Source organism: Dipodomys merriami, unplaced genomic scaffold, assembly GCF_024711535.1.
Source record: "Dipodomys merriami isolate MVZ:Mamm:240054 unplaced genomic scaffold, mDipMer1.0.p SCAF_328, whole genome shotgun sequence".
Lineage (NCBI taxonomy): Eukaryota > Metazoa > Chordata > Mammalia > Rodentia > Heteromyidae > Dipodomys > Dipodomys merriami.
This window is the reverse complement of record NW_027204804.1, coordinates 377,048-393,724: the sequence shown is the minus strand read 5'-3', so window position 1 is coordinate 393,724 and position 16,677 is coordinate 377,048. Positions and strand designations below refer to the sequence as shown.

The 16,677-nt window shown below is 49.3% G+C and overlaps 1 protein-coding gene across 5 annotated transcripts; it reads left to right on the top strand.

Moving 5' to 3' along the window:
* Positions 1-65: 65 nt before the first annotated feature.
* LOC138841720 (battenin-like) lies at positions 66-14,692 on the top strand. Of its 5 annotated transcripts, none has more exons than XM_070042546.1 (17): positions 66-161; positions 1,907-2,107; positions 2,305-2,427; positions 2,563-2,641; positions 4,271-4,367; positions 5,162-5,233; positions 5,613-5,692; positions 5,821-5,906; positions 6,592-6,664; positions 6,744-6,887; positions 9,566-9,675; positions 11,492-11,538; positions 11,618-11,686; positions 11,777-11,832; positions 11,937-12,030; positions 14,165-14,305; positions 14,450-14,692. In XM_070042546.1, exons 3-17 carry the CDS (start codon positions 2,382-2,384, stop codon positions 14,567-14,569), a joined length of 1,314 nt encoding a protein of 437 aa, XP_069898647.1. In that variant the 5' UTR covers positions 66-161; positions 1,907-2,107; positions 2,305-2,381; the 3' UTR covers positions 14,570-14,692. The 5 variants fall into 5 exon arrangements, with proteins under 5 accessions (XP_069898647.1, XP_069898644.1, XP_069898642.1 ...); XM_070042543.1 differs by having other exon boundaries at positions 1,907-2,112; XM_070042541.1 differs by having other exon boundaries at positions 1,907-2,134.
* The last annotated feature ends 1,985 nt before the right edge of the window (positions 14,693-16,677 follow it).

Below are 16,677 nucleotides of genomic sequence, written 5' to 3'. Positions count from 1 at the left end.
CTGAGGCGTCTCCACTCCCGGCCCTGAGCACCTCCCCTTTGCCCAAGGCAACCTCTACCCTAGGTATGCATGACTCTAGGGAATCTGGATCACAGCTGGATCTAAGGGCCGAGGACAAGACCACAGAGCAAAAATTATGCTCAGAAGACCTCAGAATTGAGGTGTGTATGTTGGGGGGGAAAAGGAGAGTTGGGACAGGACATGTGGCAATTGCAGCCCAAGTGACTCAGGTCTTCTATTCACACCTCAGCCATTTCCGTGTCTTTTAAGCCACAGCCACGTGGTGAGAGGAAGCTGGGGTTTCTAGTTCCTGTTTTGCCTGGGGACTGGTGGGAGCTCTGACTTCCTGCTTGGATGTCACCAATGCTTCCTTTAGAGAAAGAAAGGGCTGGATTGGTGGCTCCACTGCCCGTCCCCTCACTTATGGTTAACCTGGCAAAAGAGAACCTAATGCAAGTGTATTGTGGTTATACTTCTCTCTGCCACCTCCAGTAAGTGCCTTGAGGTCAGAGGCCATGTATGAAAGGCTGCAGAATTTTACCTTGATATCTAATCTAGGAATAACAGCACAAGAAGCATTTTTTATTTTTATTTTTAATTTTGCCACTCCTGGGGCTTGAACACAGGGCCTGGGCTTTGTCCCTGAGTTTCTTTTGCTCAAGGCTAGCACTCTACTACTTGAGCCACAGCGCCACCTCCAGCTTTTTCTGTTTATATGGGACTGAGGAATCGAACCCACGGCTTCAGGCATGCTATGTACACATTCTACCACTAAGACACATTCCCAGACCCAAAGGAGGTATTTTAAACAGCAGTCTGCAGGTCTGGTGGTAGGAACGATCTGGTGGAGGTGGGCACAGGCTTTTGGAAGCTGTAGCAATTTATCTGAAGGACTTGATGAAGAGAACTCAAGATGATGCTTTCTTACCTAGAAGAAAGGTAAGTGCATGGATCCTTATTGGAACTATGTGAACTAATAGGACCCTTCTCTCCAGACTAAATTGGAGTCTATACTAAGAATTGTCTGGTCTAAACACCCTTGATTTGGGGGAGGGAGTGTTCCTACAGCAAATTGATCAGTGACTTCTATTGCTCTACTTTTTTTTTTTTTGTCCTGGAGCTTGAACTCAGGGCCTGGGATCTGTCCTTGAGCTCTTTTGTGCTAGTGCTCTGCCACTTGAGCCCCAGCCACTGCTGGCCTTTTCTGAGTAGTTTATTGAAAACAAGAGTCTCAGACTTTTCTACCCTGGATGGCTTTGAACTGCAATCCTCAGATCTCAGCCTCCTGAGTAGCTAGGATTACAGATGAGACCAGCATCTGGGCACTCTCTTTCTTTCTTTTTCTTTCTACCAGCATCTGGGCACTCTTCCTTCCTTCCTTTCTTTTTTTTTTTTTTTTTTTGGGGGGGGGGGAGTAGGTTTCCTGGGTGCTTTTTGTTTTTTTTTTGTTAAACCAAGAATTGGACTATTTTTGCAGCCCTTTTTGTTTTTAGGATAATTTGGAAGAGCGGTTTTAAGGCAAGCCTCAACCACTGGGTTATAATCAGTCTTTCTTTTTAAGTTTCTAAAACAGCCTGTAGAACGTTGGATAAGACTAAGAATGAACTAAGGCTTTAATTCTTATCAGCACCTGTTTGGGCTTGAGGAAAAAGGGTGGAGTGGATGGGTGGGCTGGCAGGTAGGAAGGAAGAAAGGAAGAGAGGGAGGGAGAGAAGACGGAAGGAAGGAAGGAAGGAAGGAAGGAAGGAAGGAAGGAAGGAAGGAAGGAAGGAAGGAAGGTGTGTGGGGGGGGGGGTCAGCCGGCCGCCATGTTTGTTTCTGGCAAGTAAGAGCGGCAGAACAGGACCTGAAGCCGCTCGCGCCATGACTAGTGCTGGCACGACGCTGTCTTCCTCCCTGGACGCAGGTAATCGTGGCTCGGCTTGCTGCCCGCGTCTGTACCAGCTTAAACCAGGGGTTCCGGGGCTGACGTCCCACCTGCTCACGCCCCGGGGCTAACAAGGCCAAAAAGCGAAGGCAGGGGACCCGGAAGTACGGTAGCCCTTCTGAGCACGTGATGGGGGAGCCACGGGTGACGTCACGTGATCGCCCCACCTCCCACTGGAAGGTGCGGTACGTTCGGCTGCTCTTAAAGGTACAGGCCCGCGGGAGGTGGGGGGGGCGGCGGAAGCTCTGTTTTCGAAGGGGCGGGGTGGGCACGAGAGAGAGTTCCAGACTTCGGCTGATGGATCGCGGGGCGCGAGTGCGGCCGACAGCCGGAGCCGAGCCGGGCCACGGGACGTTGATCCTGGGTCCCTGTCGCAGATCCCCGTCTGTCTGGTTGGAGCCGACCCTGGACCCTCGTTGACGTTGGACCCTTCGGGGCATCCGAACTGGATGTCATGGGAGGCTGTGCGGGCTCGCGGGGACACCTTTCGGATTCCGACAGTAGGTCCTCAGGCTGGTCCGGTTGGGAGGGATCACCTGTGCCCCGCGGCCCACCGCGGGTGGGAGGGACCCCCCCAGGGCCACCGTGGCCCTGAGGATGGGTGGGGGAAAAGCCCTCCCTTCTCTTCCTTCCAGGCGAGGAGACCGCCTCGGAGCCTCAGGCCCCTCTGTTGGGTAGTCAGGGCGCCCATTGGAAGAATGCGGTGGGATTCTGGTGAGTGGCCCGAGAGTTCTACAGAAGTTAAAAGTGCGACAGCTCCCATCGAGAAAAGAATGGATCTGAGAAAGGAATCCACAAATACTCATTGCACTGGCTTGCCTTTGGGCTGCCTGTGACTTTCCCAATTTTACTTACTTGCTTACCACCTTCCCCTGTTGGCGGTATGTTGTCTTTCAGCTAACAAAAGCCTCAAGTGTGTGTGTGTGTGTGTGTGTGTGTGTGTGTGTGTGTGTGTGTGTGTGTGTGTGTGTGTGTGTGTGTGTGTGTACACTGGGGCTTAAACTCAGGGGCTTGAACTCACACTTGGCTTTTATGTGTGTGTGTGTGTGTGTGTGTGTGTGTGTGTGTGTGTGTGTGTGTGTGTGTGTGTGTATGTACACTGGGGCTTAAACTCAGGGGCTTGAACTCACACTTGGCTTTTATGTTCCATGCTGGAGCTCTACCACTTGTGCCCTACCTCATACGAACTGCTTTTTGGTGGTTAATTGTAGCTAAGTCTCATGGACTTTACTGAACAACTGGCTTCAAACCATGATCCTCAGATCTCAGCCTCCTGAGTAACTACAATTATAGGCAAGAGCCACTGGTGCCTGACTAACAACACTTTTTTCCCCCTTTGGTAGCTGTACCTGGGCCTGAACTCTGGTTCAAATGCTCTAGCTTGGCTCTTTCGCTCAAGACTGGCACTCTACCACTTGAGCCACAGCTCCACTCCAGCATGTTAATGTATTTTATAGATAAGTAGATTTGAGGTCACTGAAGTAGGAAGCAATAGACTTGAAATCTGAACCCAGTCTTTTGTATTTCAAGCCCTGGAATGTTTTTATTGTAACCCATGCATCAATGGCTGTGAAATGGTCCAGGAACTGAGTTGTAGTGGGAGCTCAGAGGGCAGAGTAGTTCCAAACATTTCCCTGGGGAAAGGTCTTGGAGGTAGGCTATGAACCCAGGCCTGATCCCAAACCTCTCAAATTTCTTTTTTCTTCTCTTTCTTTCTTTCTTTCTTTCTTTTTCTTTCTTTCTTTCTTTTCTTTCTTTCTTTCTTTCTTTTTTCCTTTCTTTCTTTCTTTCTTTCTTTCTTTCTTTCTTCCTTTCTTTTTGTTCAGCTCTTCAGCTTGTGGCTAGCGCTCTACCACTTGAGCCACAGCACCACTTCTGGCTTTTTCTGCTTATGTGGTGCTGAGGAATCAAACCAGGGCCTCATGCATGCAAGGCAAGCACTCTCCCACTGAGCCAACTTCCCAGCCCACCTCTCAGATTTCTAAGCCCAACAGTGAAAGATTGACTTTGTCAGACATTGGTGGCTCACACCTGTAATCTTAGGTACTGAGATTGAGCTCTGGGGATGGAGGTTTCAAAGCCAACCTATGCAGAAAAGTCCTTGAGACTCTTATCTCCAATTAACCAGCAAAAAGCTAGAAGTAGTGGTATGGTTCAAGTGGCCAAATGCTAGCCTTGGGCAGAAAAGCTGGGTGAAAGTGAGAGGCCTTGAGTCCAAGCCCTGGTACTGGCATAAAAAAAAAAAAGTGAGTGAGTGAGCTGATTGAAAGGATGCATGTGTAATCTCCAGAAGGAACCTGGATGGGAGTCTGACAGGAAATGATCTGTCCTGCTTCTTTTCAGGTTTCTGGGCCTTTGTAACAACTTCTCCTATGTGGTAATGCTCAGTGCTGCACATGATATCCTTAGCCACAAGAAGGAAGCTGGGAATCATACCCATGTAAGTGAGCTTCCCCAGCCCTGCCACCATGGTTAGTCCCATGGCAAGCTGAGAGACTTTCCCTGGGACAGGGGGCCCTTGAAAATCTCATAAAGTAGCCAGTTGGTAAGGCTGGGAGACAGGAAGACTCCTGGTCTTCATCTCCTAGACGCCCCCCAGGGCAGGGAAGCAGCTGTGTCAGACTGATTCATGACAGAGTGTCTTCATTTGGGTTGTATTGACAACAGTTAGGACTGGGTGATTCTTTGCTGTGGAGCAACCTGTGCACTGTAGGATATTTACCAGTGTCCTCCTCTGCCCACAAGATGCCAGTAGCACCTCAGGCACCAAGAGTGCCATGAAGAGCCTGGCGCCAGTGACTTATGCCTGTAATCCTAGCTACTCAGGAGGCTGAGATCTGAGGATTGAATTTCAAAGCCAGCCAGGGTAGAAAAGTCTGTGAGATTCTTATTTCCAATGAACTACCAAAAAGCTGGAAGTAGAGATATGGCTCAAGTGGAAGAGTACCAACCTTGAGTGAAAAAGCTCAGGGACAACACCTAGTCTCTGAGTTCAAGCCCCAGTACACACATACACACGCACGCACACACACACACACACACACACACACACACACACACACACAGCGCAAAGCGCAGGGACAACACCTAGTCTCTGAGTTCAAGCCCCAGTATTCACACACACACACACACACACACACACACACACACACACACACACACACACAGCGCAGAGCGGGCCTTGGACTCTACCCTTCTGCCGTCCAGAGGGAAGACTCTCTTTTATTCTATCAGGTGGATCCAGGCCCAATACCCATCCCACACAATGGCTCATCTCGGTTCGATTGCAACTCTGTCTCCACAGCTGTGAGTACATATGTGCCCCCTCCCCCTCCTCAACCCAGATCCTTCCACCTCTCAGTACCTAGCTGGGACTATCACTATCAATCATGATCAGGCACAGTTCCCAGGCCTTTTCTGCAAGCAGCATGTATTAACTCTCATAATGCACATAGTAGTCCTGGGAACCAGATGCTGGAAGCATCTCTGTTTTTCCCAGGTGAGGAACCCAAAACTCAGTGCATACAGATGCCCCCGACACACCGCCAAGGGCCACCAGAGCTGGGACATGAGGCCCAGATCTGCCTCTGGAGCTTGAATTTGCTAAAGCTCTTGCTGGCTGGGTCCAGCCTTTTCCTCTCCATGTGGTTTAGTCCCTGGAAATCACTCTGTTCTCTCGTCCTAGGCGGTGCTCCTGGCAGACATCCTCCCCACCCTCCTCATCAAATTTCTGGCTCCTCTGGGCCTTCATCTGCTGCCCTACAGGTCTGGAGCTTGATGGTGGGAGAAAGGGTAGACTAGATCAGAGAGTGGGGGAGACAGGAAGGCTCAGGAGGCTGGAAGGCCCAGACTGGAAGCTGACTTTCCCATCCCCTTCTTCTCTTGACTTTCAGCCCTCGAGTTCTGGTCAGTGGAATTTGTTCTGCTGGCAGCTTTGTCCTGGTGGCCTTCTCTCATTCAGTGTGGGTCAGCCTGTGTGGTAAGGGTGCTGTTCCGTGTCAGAGAGGGATCCCCAGCAGAGAATGGTGGGTGTGGCAACGAGGGGGGGAAGAGAGGGTGATTTGCGGTCTCTCCAGCTTCCCCTAGGAAAAGAATTATTTCTGCTAGGGCTCTCAGGAGCAGGAGATTGGGTCAATGTGGAGGGCTTGGTGGGAGGAAGTGGGTGGATTGGAGGATGGAGATTGAGCTGGGCAGATCCTGCAGGCCTCCACCAGGGGGCTCAGAGGAGGAGCGAAGGAGGAGTCCTTCGAGGGGATCATTCTCTGCACAAGGACCTGTAGAAAGGATCTGGTTGGCTCTACTTCAGTTGGAGCCTTGCCTTGCCAAGGGATCTTTGTTGGAGTTGTGGTTACCAGTACTAGGACTTGAACTCAGAACCTGGGTGCTGTCCCAGGATTTGAGTTCAGCTTTTTCACTCAACGCTAACAGTCTTTATTACTTGAGCCATACCTCTACTTCTGGCTTTTTGCCACTTAATTAGAGATGAGAGTCTCATGGACTTCTCTCTTGGGGCTGGTTTGGAACTATGATCCTCAGATCTAGGATTATAGATGTGAGCCACTGATGCCGAGCTCCAAGGGATCTGTTTTGAATTCCTATGAACAAATCCAGCAAGCGAGGCTGGAGTTGTTGGAGAAAGGCCACCGTGTGTTTTGTTCTCCCAGGTGTGGTACTAGCCAGCATCTCCTCAGGCCTAGGGGAGGTCACTTTCCTCTCTCTTACCGCCTTCTACTCCAGGTAAGCTGGATGGGCAGGGCACCAGGAGAAGGGCGACCCCTGCTGGCTTCTCTCCTGAGTGCTGTATGTTCTCTTCTAGGGCTGTGATCTCCTGGTGGTCCTCAGGCACTGGGGGTGCAGGCTTGCTGGGGGCACTGTCCTATCTGGGCCTTACCCAGGCTGGCCTCTCTCCTCAACACACCCTGCTTTCCATGCTGGGGATCCCTATCTTGCTGCTGGCCAGGTGAGTGGCCCTGCACCAGAGGAGAAACATGATCCCAGTCTTCAGATCCCTTCAGCCTTTCTATGGAGGGAGCCGGGTTCTGAGTTCTGAAAGCCTAGGGTTTGAGTCTCAGAGCTTACATTTGTAGCTGTGTGGCATTGGACAAATTCCTTCATCTCTCTGGCTTTGTTTCCCTGTGTCTTAGATGATGGTGGTTCTCCTTGTATTCCTATGAGGTGTGACAAGTATGACATGCTCAGCACAGGGGAGTTGGGAGCGGGGGTTCCTTAGAAGGTGTGAAGCGGGACAAGGGTAGACTTCTTTCTTTTCTTTTTTGGTCAGTTGTGGGGCTTGAACTCTGGGCCTAGGCACTGTCCCTGAGCTCTTCAGCTCAAGGTGAGCACTCTACCACATGAGCCACAGCAATACTTCCGGTTTTCTTGTGATTAGTTGGAGATAAGAGTCTCATGGACTTTGCTGCCAGGGCTGGCTTTGAGCCATGGTCCTCAGATCTCAGCCTCTTCAATAGCTAGGATTATAGGCGTGAGCCCTGGCACCCAATGGTAGAGTTTCTTCTGCAGATTTTGTTCTTGGTATTGTGATAGTTTGAACTCAAGGCCTCTCCTTTGCTAGGCAGGTATTCTGTCACTTGAGTCAGGCCCCAGCCTGTTTTTGCATTAGTTCTATTTCAGATAGGGCCTTGGGTTTTTGCCCTAGGCTCTCCTGGACCATGGTCCTCCTACCTGTCTCCCTGTAACCGTAATAATGGGCATGAACCACCATACCCATCCCAGGCTTGTTGATTGAGTTGGGATCTTTTTGTCTAGGCTGGCCTCAAAACACAATCCTCCTGATCGCTGCCTCCTCTCTGTATTTTCTTATGTACTCATAAACTATTAACTGGCCATTTGAACCTGTGACTTCACATATTATGACTTAACACGAGGCCAGCAGAAAAGACGAATGAGGTACTGGGTGCCAGTGGCTCACGTCTAGCTGCACAGGGAGCCTAGATCTGGATGATCACAGTTGGAGGCCAGCCCAGGCAGACACTTCTGTGAGGTGCTTATCTCCAATGAACTAGCAAAACCAGAAAGTAGAAATATGGATCAAGTAGTAGAAAACCAGCTATGAATGTAAAAAACTGAGCAAGAACCTGAGGTCCTGAGTTGAAGTCAGTAACACACACACACACACACACACACACACACACACACACACACACACACACACACACACACACACACACACACACACACACACACACACACACACACGAAAAAGGAATCAATCAATTTTATGAAAACTTTTCTTTTTTGGGGGCCGGTCATGGGGCCTGAACTCTGGGCCTGGGTGCTGTCCCTTAGCTCTTCAGCTCAAGGCTACCACTTGAGCCACAGTGCCACTTCTGGCTTTTTCTGCTAATGTGGTGTTGAGGAATCGAACCCAGGACCTCATGCATGCGAGGCAAGTACTCTACCACTGAGCCACCTTACCAACACCTATGAAAACTTTTAAGTAAAAATGATTATACATCCAGAAATAATATGGATATGGAAATAACATGAAAGCAGAGCATAAGTGACTAAGATGGGCGGCTATGGCCTAGCACTAAGTAAATGAGTCCTGGGAAGCTGAGGTAGGAGCATCATATATTTGAAGCCAGCCTGTGCTATATGAGACCCAATCTCAAAAACAAAAACAAAGCCGGGCGCTGGTGGCTCACACCTGTAATCCTAGCTACTCAGGAGGCTGAGATCTGAGGATCGCGGTTCAAAGCCAGCCCGGGCAGGAGAGACCGTGAGACTCCTATCTCCAATAACCACCAGAAAAACCAGAAGTGGCACTGTAGCTCAAGTGGTAGAGCGCTCACCTTGAGCTGAAGAGCTGAGGGACAGGGCCCAGGCCCAGAGTTCAAGCCCTACGGCCTCCCAAAAACAAAAAAAAAATAAAAACAAAACCCAAACCACATAGTAAGTGATAACTAGAACAATCATTAGCCTAACATGAGAAAGAAACAGAAATGACCTGTTCAGTGCGACACAGCAGTCAAGCAAGAGTCCATCTAGAAACAAGGAGACACAATACAGCTCTGCAAAAAGAAGCAGAGGCTTGGGAATATGGCTTAGTGGTAGAGTGCTTTCCTAGCATGCATGCAGCCCTGCGTACGATTCCTCAGTACCACATACACAGAACAAAGCTGGAAGTGGCATTGTGGCTTAAGCTCAGAGACAGCGCCTAGGCCCTGAGTTTAAGCTGCAGAACTGGCAAGAGAGAGAGAGGGAGAGAGAGAGAAGCAGAGCTTGGTGGTGTGGCTCACACCTATAATTCTAGATATCCAGAAGGCTGAGATCTGAGGATCACAGTTCAAAGCCAGCCTGGCAAGAAAAGTCCATGTGACTCTTATTACCAGTTAACCACCAGAACTCTGGAAGTAGAGCTGTGGTTCAATGTAGTAGAGTGCTAGCCTTCAGCAAAAAGTTCAGAGATAGCACCCAGGCCAAGCCCCATGGCTGAGAAAAAAAAAAATCAGAGGTGCACAGGTGGGTCCTCCACACAGGACAGTGAGCTGCCCGTCTCGCAGCATATAGGTGTGTGGGGTTCCTGGGGAGAGCGGCCTGCAGGGCCCCTGGCAGCCTTTCCAGACACAGAGGGGCTCATTGACTTTGCTCATTCTGTCCCTCCCACATACCCCCCAGCTATTTCTTGTTGCTCACGGCTCCTGAGCACGACCCTAGAAGGGAAGAAGAGGCAGACACCGCAGCTCAGCAGCCCCTCATAGGCGTGGATGCCCCGGCATGTCAACCAAGTAGGTGCTGTGGCCTCGCTGACGGTCCTCTTCTCTTTCTGGATGTTAGTCTTTTTCTCCCTATACTCGACAAATCTAGGGTTGGGATGGGTGTCCTGCCTATGGTGAAAACATGCATGAGTCACTCAGTAGGGATTCTGAGATTCCCTGGGTGTGATACTAGTATCCAAGATGAAAAAAATGACACAGGCTCCTAAACAAGACAGTGAGTCAGATGTAAGTTACCTTCACCTTTTTCTTTTCTGGTACAGGTACTGGGGTTTGAACTCAGGGCCAGGGTGTGCTACCCCATTACTTTTTTAAAAATTCAAGGCTAGCCAGGCATTGGTGGCTCATGTGCCTGGAATCCTAGCTACTCAGGAGACTGAGATCTGAAGATGACGGTTCAAAGCCAGCCCGGGCAGGAAAGTCTATGAGACTCTTATCTCCAATTAAGCACCAGAAAACCAGAAGTGGCGCTGTGGCTTAAGTGGTAGAGCTCTTGCCTTGAGCTCAGGGATGGTGCCCAGACCCAGCGTTCAAGGTCCGTGACCAAACAAAAGAACTCAAGGCTGCCACTCTGACCACTTGAGCCACAGCTCCACTTGTTGCTTTTTTTGCTAGTGAGTTAAAACTAAGAGTCTCAAGAATTCTGCCTGGCCTGGCTTCAAACCAAGATCCTCAGATGTCAACTTCATGAGTAGCCAGGATTACATGTGTGAGCCACTATCACTCAGCTCCCACGTTCATGTATTGATGAAACCATCAGTCCTGTGAACATGTTCCAGTAAGAGGAAAAGGCATGTGCTAAGGGCCTGCGGTGGGAAAGTTTGCATGTCTTAGAAACGAGACAGTGAGAGATCAGTGCTGGTAGCTCACACATACATATAATCTTAACTACTCAGGAGTTTAGGGTCTAAGGATCATATTTCAAAGCCAGCTTGGGCAGAAAAGTCATGCAATTCGTCACCCTATTAAAAAGTATGAAATGGAGGTGTGGCTCAAGTGGTAGAGGTATGGCTCAAGTGGTAGAGTGCCAGCCTACAGCAAAAATGCTACGTGAGATCATGAGACCCTGAGTTCAAGTTCCAGTACTGGTATGAAAAAACAAAAAAAGAAGGCCCAGGGCTGGGAAGTTGGCTCAGTGGTAGAGCGCTTGCCTTGCATGCCTGAGGCCCTGGGTTCGATTCCTCAGCACCACATAAGCAGAAAAAAAAAAGCCAGAAGTGGTGCTGTGGCTCAAGTGGTAGAGCACTAGCCTTGAGCTGAAGAGCTGAGGGACAGTGCCCAGGCCCACAACTGGACAAAAAAAAAAAAAAAGAAGGCTCAGTTCATACTTGTAATCCTAGCTACTCAAGAAGCTAAGACCTGAGAATTGTGGTTCAAAGCCAGCCCAGGATGGAAAGACCCTGAAACTCTTATTTCCAATTAACTACCAAAAAGTTGAAAGTGGAGCTGTGGTTCAAATGGTGGAGTGCTAGCCTTGAGCAAAAAAATAAAAAATAAAAAAGCTCAAGGACAGCAGCCAGGCCTAGAGTTCAAGCCCTAGAATTGGTGCCAAATTGCCCCCCCCCCCCCAAAACTAATAAGACTGGGTGCAGTGGTCAGATGAGCATCTGCTGAGTTGCACAAAAACTCTGAAAAGGTTTCTTCTGGTGAACTGTTTTTATTTTTGTTTTGGTGGAGCTGGGAATTGAACCCAGGCCCTTCTATCTACCAGGCAAAATACTCTACTTCTGATCATCTTCTGCCCACAGTTTAGATTGTGTGGGGTGTGCTCACTGTGTCATGGTGCTGATTATTTCTTGCATGCTCCTCTTCTCTCTGTCCCCTGTAGACTTCGGCTGGAACCTCTCTCTGCAGGAAAGGTGGACCGTGTTCAAGGTTTGGATGGCGCTAGGGGTAGTGTCATGTAGGCGGGGCCTGAGTCAGGCCTTCTACTTACTCCTTCCTACTCTCCCAGGGACTGCTGTCCTACATCATCCCCTTGGTGCTGGTCTACTTTGCTGAGTACTTCATCAACCAGGGCCTTGTGAGTGAGGGTTGCAGGGAGGGGTGGAAATAGCTATCGGGCTGGGGACTCGTACGTCCCCATCCATGTCCTGTCTGTTCTTTGCTGCAGTTCGAGCTCCTGTTTTTCCAGAACACATCCCTGAGTCACCCTCAGCAGTACCGCTGGTGAGAGCACTGGGCTGGGAGCACCCCTTGACGATGGGCATCTGGGGCGATCAAGTAGTTGCCTGCCTGGAGGCACGTCTGCCTAGTCCCTGCCCCTCCCCCAGGTACCAGATGCTGTACCAGGCTGGCGTCTTTGTCTCACGTTCTTCTCTCCGCTGCTGTCACATCCGTTTGACCTGGATCCTGGCCCTGCTGCAAGTACGGGATCCTTACCCCCCTCTTCCCCTCACTCCACCCCCATCTGGGCTCCCAACTTCCCCAGATCCCACTCGCTTCTAACCCTTGGCAGGAAGTATTCAGCGTTCTAAGCAGGGCTCTATGTAAAATATACAACTCCTAGCCATTCAGCCCCACCAGGCAAATCTCAGCTTTGCTACTTGGTAGCTGGGTAACTCAGGGCAGATCTCTGAACCTTTCTGAGCTTCAAGATGTCCTCAGCTATCAAGCAGATATGGGGGCTGGGGATGTGGCTCTGTGGGAGAGCACTTTTCTCACCATGTGAGAGGCTGAAGGTTTAAACTCTAGCATTACAAGAAATAAACCAGGGGCTGGGAAGGTGGCTCAGTGATAGAGCGCTTGCCTTGCATGCATGAGGCCCTGGGTTCGATTCCTCAGCACCACATAAGCAAAAAGAAAAAAGCCGGAAGTGGCACTGTGGCTCAAGTGGTAGAGTGCTAGCCTTGAGCTGAAGAGCTGAGGGACAGCGCCCAGGCCCAGAGTTCAGGCCCCACAACTGGACCCCCCCCCCAAAAAAAAAAAAAAAGAACCAGATGTGAGAAGCATCTGTTTTTCAGTGTAGTTGGAAGAAATAGCAATGACTCAGGTTCCAGTGGCTCATGCTTAGCTTACAGCTCTAGCTACTCAAGAGGCTGAGATCTGAGTTAGAGGTAGTGATGATTGAACCTAGGACCTCAAGCCTACCAGGCACATGTTCTATTACTTGAGCCAAATCCCCATCCCTGGAAGCACTTGCGTTTTTTTTTTTTTTTTTTTTTGTGTGTGTGTGTGTGTGTGTGTGTGTGTGTGTGTGTGTGTGTGTGTGTGTGTGTGTGTGTGTGTGTGTGTGTGTGTGTGTGTGTGTGTGTGTGTGTGTGTGTGTGTGTGTGTGTGTGACATGTTCTATTACTTGAGCCAAATCCCCATCCCTGGAAGCACTTGCGTTGTTGTGTGTGTGTGTGTGTGTGTGTCTTTTGTTTTTGTTTTTTGTCCATCATGGGGCTTGAACTCTGAGGGCCTGGGTGCTGTCCCTCAGCTCTTCGGTTCAAGGCTAACACTCTACCACTTGAACCACAGTGCCACTTCGGTTTTCTGTTGGTTTAGTGGAGGTAAGAGTCTCACAGTCTTTCCTGCCCGGGCTGGCTTTGTGCCTCAATCCTCAGATCTCAGCCTCCTGAGTAGCTCGGATGACAGGCTCGAGCCACCGGTGCCCAGCTTGGAAGCACTTGTTTAATGATTGACTTGTCCAAGATGCTGATCTCTCTAATTGGTAGTATTGGAGTTTGAACTCAGGGCCTCACACTAGGCAGGCATTCTACTATTTGAATCATACCTCCTACCTTTTTTGCTTTTTTTTTTTTTTCAGACTCTTATATTTTTGCCCATGGACCACTATTCTGCTACCTATGCTTTCTGCCTACCTAGGTCTACAAACACATTCAGATACCTAGCCTATTTGTTAAGATAAGATTTCATTACCTTTTTGTCAGGGCTGGTCTTGAATTGTGATCTTCCTAATCTCTCCTTCCTGAGTAGCTGGATAACAGGCATAAACCAGTGTGCCAGGCCAACCTCAGTTCTGTTGATGCTGAGGACAGATATTCTGTGAATGGAGTATCCTTTGCATGGTAGGCTGCTTAGCAGCATGCATCTCTGGCCTGTATCCACTAGATGCCAGTGGCATATCCCCAGTTGTGACAGCCTAGCAGGCCTCCAGATGCTACCAGATGTTCCCTGGGCCACTAGTCTCAGTCTGGTAAAATGGGAGGGGATACTCCTGGAGAGAAGGAAATGAGACACCTTCTCCCCCCCCCCCCGCCCACCCCCCAGAGTGGCTTCCACTCAGGGAACCACCCTGATCCATGCTGAGAGCCATCCCAAGTAAGAGGAAGTGGAAGAAGAGTCCAGGCCTTCCCATGATGGGAATAAGCCAAGGGAGGTGGGGAGGAGCTCCATGGAGAAGGGAGCTGAGGATGGGGTACAGCAAGACCTTTTATAGATCACAGGCTCGGTGGGTCAGCCTGTCAGCTCCTTCACCAGTGTCCCTCACACTAGTGCGCTGAGACTTCAGCCTCCCTTTCTGATCCCACAACCTCTCCTGTCTTTGTCTCCACAGTGCCTCAATCTGGCCTTCCTGCTGGCAGACATATTTCTGAGGTTCCTGCCCAGCATCTACATTGTCTTTCTGATTGTTGTGTATGAAGGGCTGCTGGGGGGCGCGGCCTACGTGAACACCTTCCACAACATTGCTGTAGAGGTCAGCATGCATGCACATACACACACACTGAACTGACCCAGGGCTGGGGGCAGACCGTCTGGGGATGGTTAATTTGGGAGTGACCGGGCAGGGATCTTTTGGGTTCAAGACTCCTTATTCCTGCTCTCTGCCCTCCCTTCCCAGACAAGTGACAAGCATCGGGAATTTGCCATGGCCGCCGCCTGTATCTCTGACACCTTGGGGATCTCCCTGTCAGGGGCCCTGGCCATGCCTGTGCATAATTTCCTCTGCCGCCTCCCGTAACACTCAAGCTGCTTGGAATATCACCATGGAATCCAGGCCCACCTTAGAACTCTGGGCCTTCCCTACCAGACTAGGGGTGGGTCAGGAAGTACTTTCAATAAATGATTATTTTATCAGCTAAAATCTTGTGCTGGCTTTCTCTGGGAAAAAAAAATTACTGTAAAAGTTGTATAAGCCCACTTTGGAATTATACATGCCTGTATAGAAATACACACATATACACACATATATACATAGATGTATTTATGAGTATTAAAAAAACATTTCAGCATCTTTCTGCCCAGTCTTTTGAGGGAGGGATTTTGTTTTGTCAAGAAAGTCTCATTTTGTAGCCCAGGCTGACATACAGTGATTTCAGGCATGTGCCACCAGACCCAGCTTTCTGTCCAGTCTTTTTCATCTATTTACTTATTTCACATATTGTATGCAACAATCTATAAACATTTTTCCCAACATGATCATGTCAAAGACACAAAGAAGCTGGGTACTCGTAGCTCACGTCTGTAATCCTAGCTAGGTAGGTGGTTGAGATCTGAGGATCAATTCAAAGCCAGCCCAGGCATTAAAGTCCCTATGATACTCTTATCTCCAATAAACTACTCAAAAAAAGCTGGAAGTGGTACTGTGGCAGCTCAAGTGATAGAGTGCTAGCCTTGAGCAAAAGAAGTTCAGGAGCTGGGCACTGTGGCTCAAGCCTATAATCCTTGTTACTCTGGAGGCTGAGATCTGAGGATCACAGTTCAAATCCAGCTCAGGCAGAAAGTCCGTAAGACTCATCTCCAATTAACCACCAGAAAACCAGAAGTGGCTCTGTGGCTCAAGGTTTAGAGCACTTGCCTTGAACTGAAGAGCTCAGAAACAGTGCCTAGGGTGAGTTCAAGTCCCAGGACTATCAAAAAAAAAATTGGGCTGGGAAGGTGGCTCAGTGGTAGAGCGCTTGCCTCGCATGCATGAGGCCCTGGGTTCGATTCCTCAGCACTACATAAGCAGAAAAAATAAAGCTGCAAGAGCACTGTGGCTCAAGTAGAGTGCTAGCCTTGAGCTGAAGAGCTGAGAGTTCAGGCCCCAGAACTGGACCCCCCCCCCAAAAAAAATTGCAGTAGGTAAGCAACCAGTATTATGGTGCTTATTACTATCGGGAATTAACAAGTGTTTTTGGAATAATGAGTATTACTATACATACACTGCTCTCTGTGTATGTATACCAGTCCTGAGGCTGGAGATTTTTTGTTCATTGCTAATCTATCACTTGAGCCACATTTCCAGTTCTGAGGTTTTTAATTTTATCAATTTTTTATTTATTTTTGCCAGGCCTGGGGCTTGAAGTCAGGGCCCAGGCACTGTCCCTGAGCTGCTTTTCTTCAAGGCTAGCACTCTACCACTTGAGCCACAGTGCCACTTCTGGCTTTTTCTGTTTATGTGGTACTGAGGAATTGAATCCAGGGATTCATGCATGCTAGGCAAGCACTCTACCACTAAACTACATTCCCAACCCAAGTTCTGAGTTTTTTGGTGGTTAATTAGAGATAAAAGTTTCATGGACTTTTCTGCCCAGGCTGGCTTTGAATTGGGATCCTCAGATCTCAGCCTCCTGAGTAGCTAGGATTACAGGTGTGAGCCACCAGCCCTGGATAAAGATAACTTTTAAAAAGTGAATGGCTCAGGCCTATAATCCTAGCTACTCAGGAGGCTGAGATCTTAGAATTGCTGTGTGAGTATAGCTCAGGCAAAAAAAAAAAAAAAAACCCAAAAACAAACGTGAGACATCTCCAATTAGCTACCAAAAGCCTGGAAATGGAGGTTTGGCTCAAGTGGAAGAGTGCTAATCTTTAATGAAAAAGCTAAGGGACAGCACCCAGGCCCTGAGTTCCAAGTCCCAGTAGTGATACAAAGGAAAAGAGGGGTTGGGAAATGTGGCTTAGTGGTAGAGTGCTTGCCTAGCATGCATGAAGCTCTGGGTTCCATTCCTCAGTACCACATACACAGAAAAAGCCAGAAGTGGCACTGTGGCTCAAGTGGTAGAGCACTAGCCTTGACCAAAAGCAGCTCAGGGATAGTGCCTAGGCCCTGAGTTCAAGCCCCAGGACTGGCAAAAAGAAAAAAAAGAA

What these genes read in the sequence shown, in the direction of transcription:
- LOC138841720 (XM_070042546.1), top strand. Translation starts at nt 2,382, where the DNA reads ATGGGAGGCTGTGCGGGCTCGCGGGGACACCTTTCGGATTCCGACA. An exon ending in ACACCTTTCGGATTCCGACA is followed by an intron (nt 2,428 to 2,562) that starts GTAGGTCCTCAG and finishes TCTTCCTTCCAG; the next exon opens with GCGAGGAGACCGCCTCGGAG. An exon ending in TCCACAACATTGCTGTAGAG is followed by an intron (nt 14,306 to 14,449) that starts GTCAGCATGCAT and finishes CTCCCTTCCCAG; the next exon opens with ACAAGTGACAAGCATCGGGA.